This window comes from Euprymna scolopes, chromosome 42, assembly GCF_053919585.1.
Source record: "Euprymna scolopes isolate OS-2025 chromosome 42, ASM5391958v1, whole genome shotgun sequence".
NCBI lineage: Eukaryota > Metazoa > Mollusca > Cephalopoda > Sepiida > Sepiolidae > Euprymna > Euprymna scolopes.
Genome location: NC_136523.1, coordinates 33,292,874 through 33,300,373, shown reverse-complemented (window position 1 = coordinate 33,300,373; position 7,500 = coordinate 33,292,874). Strand labels below are relative to the sequence as shown.

Here is a 7,500-nt window from a genome sequence, read left to right as displayed (position 1 = left end):
TAATGTTTATGACGATGATTTTTTTTTTTTGTGACACCGGACGTTGGACAAGTAAATAAATATTTAGATAATCGTACGTGTGTCTCTTATTATTACGGATCTGTGTATGTTGTGTGTGTGTGTGTGTGTGTGTGTGTGTGTGTGTGTGTGTGTGTGTGTGTGTGTGTGTGTGTGTGTGTGTGTGTGTGTGTGTGTGCGTGCACAGCCGTGGTCGTCTGTCTATGTATGTATGTCTATTGATGTCTATATATATTGTCGTATCACCTCTAGTGTGTATATATATATATATATATATATATATATATATATATATATATATATATATATATATATATTACGATGAAGTCACCATACCTTTTTTCTGTTTCTTATCTGGGTCTTCTCTTTGAGGATGCGATTCTTCCCGTCAGTGATCGATGCTGGAAAGGAAAGGAACATCTTACGAAAACATAACTCCGATTTTCTGGCATAGATTCTTTATTCTTCTAACGAGTGAACGAGGGGAAGCATCGCACTGTCGACCTAAACTTTCTTTTTGTGTTTCTTTATGCGACCTATTCTGCGTCGCTCGAAACGTCTGTCTCATCCTAAAATCTGAAGGCAAAACTGCAATTGCATTCGAGACAAAAATTATCTTTCTCTCTTTTTCTTTCATGCTCGTATTCTTTCTTCAGGTAACGGTTGACCCTAGCTACCGCGTTTTGTTACATGAAAGGCTGTCCCCTTCTCATGTAACTAAGAAGACATACTAGATAAGTGAAAATGATATTAGGAAAAGGTTAGAATCGAACCCTGAAGGCAAGTGTTAAAGATAATGGAAATTGGAATCTTAAGGATTTATTAAATATTAAATAGCCAAATATTGTTTATGTCGGAAAAAGAGTCGATTGTCCATTCTTTTAGAAATCTGGATATTAAATATGTCAGTTAAAAGAATGGACAATGCGGGTTAAAAAAAATATTGTTTAAAAATAGATTAGATATTAAACAATCAAAATTGAGGATTTTTTTTGTTTGCTAAAAATGTGTTTGGAGAAACATTTGTAAATCCACGTGAATGTAGTCACGTTGGTAAACACACTTCTGACGTCATAAACAAAGGAGATATATTTAATCTGTGGGTTCGAAGCTAGGAAGTTGATGAGGGATAGTTAGTTAGGAGAGATCGAGAGGAGAGCCCTTTAGAAGCGAAGGGAGGGAAGTAGACTATGTAGATCAAAGTTTGAATTCCTGATGCCACCGATCGGCCGATTGAAGAATAAAGAAACTAGCTATGTTCGTAACTGTTTATCTCGTGTCCGCATTCTTTACAACAGAAAAGGTTAATTTGTTTTTATCGTCATCTTGTAACGAACTCTTGTAAACCCCCCTTACAAGTAATGTGCCTCCTCCATCATAATTGAAGTATCTCCTCCCGTCTATATGTGTTAACAAGAATCATCCCAGTGTGGTGTACATGTCTCCCTCATTATCATCGTTATCTGTCCCCGATCTGAGCCTCCCGCTACAGAACAGCATTATCAGAAGCCATAATAATAGTAAAACGGTATTATTGCAAAGAGTCATCAAGTAGTGTCCTGCTTGGTACAGGCATTGACGGTTATGCTTCTCCATCTGTCTTTTTCCCTCGTGGCATTTATGAATTCATTGTTGCTCATCATTTTTGATGTTGCTCAGGTGTTCAGACGTTCGAAGTATGTTTCTCGCTGTCGCCCTCTGCTTCTTCTACCCACGCCAAGGATCGAGGGTTCGAAGTTAGAGAGACGGAGACAGTAGAGTGAGATGAGAGAGTGAGAGAGAGAGAGAGAGAGAGTCAGTAGATGAGAATCCAGAGAGATCGAGAGGAAAGCCCTTAGAAGCGAAGGGAGGAGAGTAGACCATGTAGTCGAAAAAGCTTGAATTCCTGACACCACCAATCAACCGATTGAATAATAAAGAAACCAACTACGTTCGTAACTGTTTGTCTCGTGTCATCATTCTTTACAACAAAAAAGGTAAATGTGTTTTTATCATCGTCTTGTAACGAACTCTTGTATAACCCCCTTACAAGTAACGTGCTTCCTACTCCATCATAAGTGAAGTATCTCCTCCCCTCTATATGTGTTAACAAGAATCATCCCAGTCAGGTATAAATGTCTCCCTAATTATCATCGTCATCTGTTCTGAGTCCTCGTTAATGTGTCCCCAATATGTACCCCTATACAACAGTTTGACACCCGTTTGAACTCTTTTTGAACCCATCAACCTGCAAAGCAAAATTACAATTTCTAACATGCCGGCGTAACTCGGGATAGATTAAATCTCAATATTCATTTAATTTCTACCACCGTTTCCTGACATGAAGCATATTTTATATTTTACTAGCGGGGGTACCCGGCGTTACCCGAGTGTTTGTTTCCGGGACGGGGGGGGGAGTTTTAAAAAATGTTATGGTAGGTAAGTAGGAAGGATCAAACCCGGAGTCATGAGTAAAAGTAGGAAAATAAAGTGTGAAAAAAACAAAACATATGCAACGTTAACAGTTCGGCCACCAAGAAAAGTCCATTCCAGTTGTTTAGGAAAAAAAAAAAAACGACTACGGTAGGTCGGCACGAACGTGAAAATATAATGCGAATTGTCCAGCACGCTAACCACTACGCCACAGAGCACTGCAGCTTAGTTTAGTGATTTTAAATAACTTCACATGAAAGAACTACGAAGCCAAACCGGTGTTCTCTTCTCAACTGTTCCTTGTGAACGATCCTCAAACGGTGTTAAGTGGTGGCAGGGGGAGGAGGAATTTATGAGAGAGAAAATATTTTACCACTTCCATTGATCTTAGCCGATTTTGGCCGTGACTTCTCAGCAGAAAAAGTATAGAAATCTAAGATTATCGAGGAATTTGAGAAATAATAAGCCTATAACACACCTCAGATATTGTTCTGCCGTTTGTGCATATTATATTTGTATGAAATATCTTGATTTTTAATCCTATTAAGGTCAAAATTCGACGGGAAAAAATGAGTTTATTTTATTTATATTTTATTTTCTTAATTGAATGATTGATATACAGTTTTTGTTTTTCCGTTTACTTTTTCAGGAGCAGCTATCGACTACATGGTAAGTTGGATATATTTCACAAAAATATTTGTTAAAAAAAACATCAAAATATAAAAATCGAAATAAGTTATCTCCCTTTTATTGTTAATGCAAACTCAAAAAGGGGGCGCTTTTGTGGCAGATGATTGAGATTGTTTTGCAAAGGCATTAAATCATGACATGAAATTTTCATGAGAAAAAAAAATTCTGTGGAGGCAAAAACATTTTGTTGTTACATATGCAAGGAATCGTTTCGTGTTAAAATATATTTAGAAATACGTATTTTGTATTGAGAAAAACACACTTTAAATATGTAAACATTAAATAAATAATAACAAGTTATCCAAAATGGCCGTCTATTTGGGGCATATTGAATAACTTTAGCTAATGTATAGATATTTAAAGCGTCTATTTCTCAATACAAAATGTGTATTTCTCAATTGATTTTAACTTGAAAGGATTAAAAGATTGGGTTGTCTCTGTCGTTTGTTTCACATAATAAATGTTGGCAATTATATATATATATATATTAATAGATGTATGTTTATTAGTGATGGGACGATTCCAATATTTTCCCGATTCCGATACAATTACCGATTCCGATTCCGATTCTTTATAAATTCTCTATTTAATTATAATATTGTAATTTTCCTTGATTTTTGTAAAAACACGTGTTAAATATGCAGATATTTTCCTAAACGTCAAAATACACTTGTGGAGGATGAGCTATCGATTTTAGCTTCACTAGTAATTTAAAATCAATAAATATTTATTATTTCATCATTATTACCATAGGTCGATTAAAAGTTCGTGGGTACCGTTAACAAAGTCCGTCCAATACGAACTACGCAAGACATTTTAGAACGTTACTGCTTTTCTCGAATGCAATATCATTTATAGTGGGTTGAAGGGTTCTAATAAATGACGCTTCAAGAATTTTTAATTTTTTAATATTATTTTCATGTTGTATAATGTTTATGTTGTCAACGAGGACCTTTCTAAGATTGCAGGGGGGGCAGTTATGTTCTTTTATCAAATGTTTATATATAGAACAAGTATTATTTAGATGCATAGTTATTTGCTGGGACAATGTTTTCGTTGTATGCCCAATGTATGTATTATTTTCGGAGTTACATTCTCCCATAGAGCATTTGAATTTATACACTACATTGGCTTTGTGGTCACGATCAAAGTGTAGTATCTGTTCCGGCAGATACTGCACTTAAGATAATTTGTACCAGTCAATGGAGGGGAAACCCTCTATACTGGGATAATTATTATTTTTGGTAACCAGAGTGCCCCCTTTTTGCCTACTTTTAGGGGAGCTGGTTTTTACCTCACATTAAAAACGGCCTTGTGCCTAATTTGCTCAGTGGGGGAGCAAATAAACACCATCAAAGTGTAGTATCTGTTCCGGCAGATACTACAAGCTATGACTAGCAAAGACCAGATGTGGGGGCAACCCCACATGCCTGACCTTTAACCAGCTCCAACTTCCCACCTCTCGGGAGCTGGTCCCCTTTTTCCCTTCCCCTTCCCTTCACTCCTCACATTAAAAATTGGCCTTGTGCCTAATTTGCTCGGTGGGGGAGCAAATAAATACCATCTGTTCCGGCAGATACTGTACTTAAGATAATTTGTACCAGTCAATGGAGGGGAAACCCTCTATACTGGGACAATTATTATTTTTGGTAACCAGAGTGCCCCCTTTTTGCCTACTTTTAGGGGAGCTGGTTTTTACCTCACATTAAAAACGGCCTTGTGCCTAATTTGCTCAGTGGGGGAGCAAATAAATACCATCTGTTCCGGCAGATACTGCAAGCAAAGACCATATGTGGGGGCAACTCCACATATAAGACCTTGGTCAATGTAGGGGAAACCCTTCATACCAATTGTCGCTATCCAGCTCCCCTACTCCCCGGGGAGTTGGTCCCCATTTCCCCTTCACTCCTCACTTTAAAAATCGGCCTTGTGCCTAATTTGCTCGGTGGGGGAGCAAATAAATACCATCTGTTCCGGCAGATGCTGCAAGCTATGACTAGCTATGACTAGCAAAGACCAGATGTGGGGGCAACCCCACATGCCTGACCTTTAACCAGCTCCCATTTCCCACCTCTCGGGAGCTGGTCCCCTTTTTCCCTTACCCCTCCCTTCACTCCTCACATTAAAAATCGGCCTTGTGCCTAATTTGCTCGGTGGGGGAGCAAATAAATACCATCTGTTCCGGCAGATACTGCAAGCTATGACTAGCTATGACTAGCTATGACTAGCAAAGACCAGATGTGGGGGCAACTCCACATGCCTGACCTTTAACCAGCTCTCATTTCCCACCTCTCGGGAGCTGGTCCCCTTTTCCCTTCCCCCTCCCTTCACTCCTCACATTAAAAATTGGCCTTGTGCCTAATTTGCTAGGTGGGGGAGTAAATAAATACCATCTGTTCCGGCAGATACTGCAAGCTATGACTAGCTATGACTAGCAAAGACTAGATGTGGGGGCAACCCCACATGTCTGACCTTTAACCAGCTCCCATTTCCCACCTCTCGGGAGCTGGTCCCCTTTTCCCCTTCCCTCTCCCTTCACTCCTCACATTAAAAATTGGCCTTGTGCCTAATTTGCTCGGTGGGGGAGCAAATAAATACCATCTGTTCCGGCAGATACTGCACTTAAGATAATTTGTACCAGTCAATGGAGGGGAAACCCTCTATACTGGGACAATTATTATTTTTGGTAACCAGAGTGCCCCCTTTTTGCCTACTTTTAGGGGAGCTGGTTTTTACCTCAAATTAAAAACGGCCTTGTGCCTAATTTGCTCAGTGGGGGAGCAAATAAACACCATCTGTTCCGGCAGATACTGCAAGCTATGACTAGCTATGACTAGCTATGACTAGCAAAGACCAGATGTGGGGGCAACCCCACATGCCTGACCATTAACCAGCTCCCATTTCCCACCTCTCGGGAGCTGGTCCCCTTTTTCCCTTCCCCCTCCCTTCACTCCTCACATTAAAAATCGGCCTTGTGCCTAATTTGCTCGGTGGGGGAGCAAATAAATACCATCTGTTCCGGCAGATACTACACTTAAGATAATTTGTACCAGTCAATGGAGGGGAAACCCTCTGTACTGGGACAATTATTATTTTTGGTAACCAGAGTGCCCCCTTTTTGCCTACTTTTAGGGGAGCTGGTTTTTACCTCACATTAAAAACGACCTTGTGCCTAATTTGCTCAGTGGGGGAGCAAATAAATACCATCTGTTCCGGCAGATACTGCAAGCTATGACTAGCTATGACTAGCAAAGACCAGATGTGGGGGCAACCCCACATGCCTGACCTTTAACCAGCTCCCATTTCCCACCTCTCGGGAGCTGGTCCCCCCTTTCCCTTCCCCCTCCCTTCACTCCTCACATTAAAAATTGGCCTTTTGCCTAATTTGCTCGGTGGGGGAGCAAATAAATACCATCAAAGTGTAGTATCTGTTCTTCAGATGCTGCAAGCTATGACTAGCTATGACTAGCAAAGACCAGATCTGGGGGCAACCCCACATGCCTGACAATTAACCAGCTCCCATTTCCCACCTCTCGGGAGCTGGTCCCCTTTTTCCCTTCCCCCTCCCTTCACTCCTCACATTAAAAATCGGCCTTGTGCCTAATTTGCTCGGTGGGGGAGCAAATAAACACCATCTGTTCCGACAGATACTGCAAGCTATGACTAGCTATGACTAGCTATGACTAGCAAAGACCAGATGTGGGGGCAACTCCACATGCCTGACCATTAACCAGCTCCCATTTCCCACCTCTCGGGAGCTGGTCCCCTTTTTCCCTTCCCCCTCCCTTCACTCCTCACATTAAAAATCGGCCTTGTGCCTAATTTGCTCGGTGGGGGAGCAAATAAACACCATCAAAGTGTAGTATCTGTTCCGGCAGATACTGCAAGCTATGACTAGCTATGACTAGCAAAGACCAGATGTGGGGGCAACCCCACATGCCTGACCTTTAACCAGCTCCAATTTCCCACCTCTCGGGAGCTGGTGCCCCCTTTCCCTTCCCCCTCCCTTCACTCCTCACATTAAAAATTGGCCTTGTGCCTAATTTGCTCGGTGGGGGAGCAAATAAATACCATCAAAGTGTAGTATCTGTTCTTCAGATGCTGCAAGCTATGACTAGCTATGACTAGCAAAGACCAGATGTGGGGGCAACCCCACATGCCTGACCATTAACCAGCTCCCAATTCCCGCCTCTCGGGAGCTGGTCCCCTTTTTCCCTTCCCCCTCCCTTCACTCCTCACATTAAAAATCGGCCTTGTGCCTAATTTGCTCGGTGGGGGAACAAATAAATACCATCTGTTTTTCAGATGCTGCACTTCTATTTCTTGTTCTCTTTTGGTGGAGGAGAAATCCTTCACGACTGAGACAATTTTTATTTTTGT

The 7,500-nt window shown here is 41.0% G+C and overlaps 1 protein-coding gene across 1 annotated transcript in view; it reads left to right on the top strand.

Moving 5' to 3' along the window:
• LOC145267008 (aromatic-L-amino-acid decarboxylase-like) overlaps positions 1–7,500 on the top strand; it is a 418,556-nt gene that overhangs the window by 400,527 nt on the left and 10,529 nt on the right. Inside the window, exon 10 of the mRNA XM_080122908.1 lies at positions 3,080–3,099. Coding sequence (XP_079979034.1) covers positions 3,080–3,099 — 20 coding nt within the window. The remainder of the gene's footprint in view (positions 1–3,079; positions 3,100–7,500) is intronic.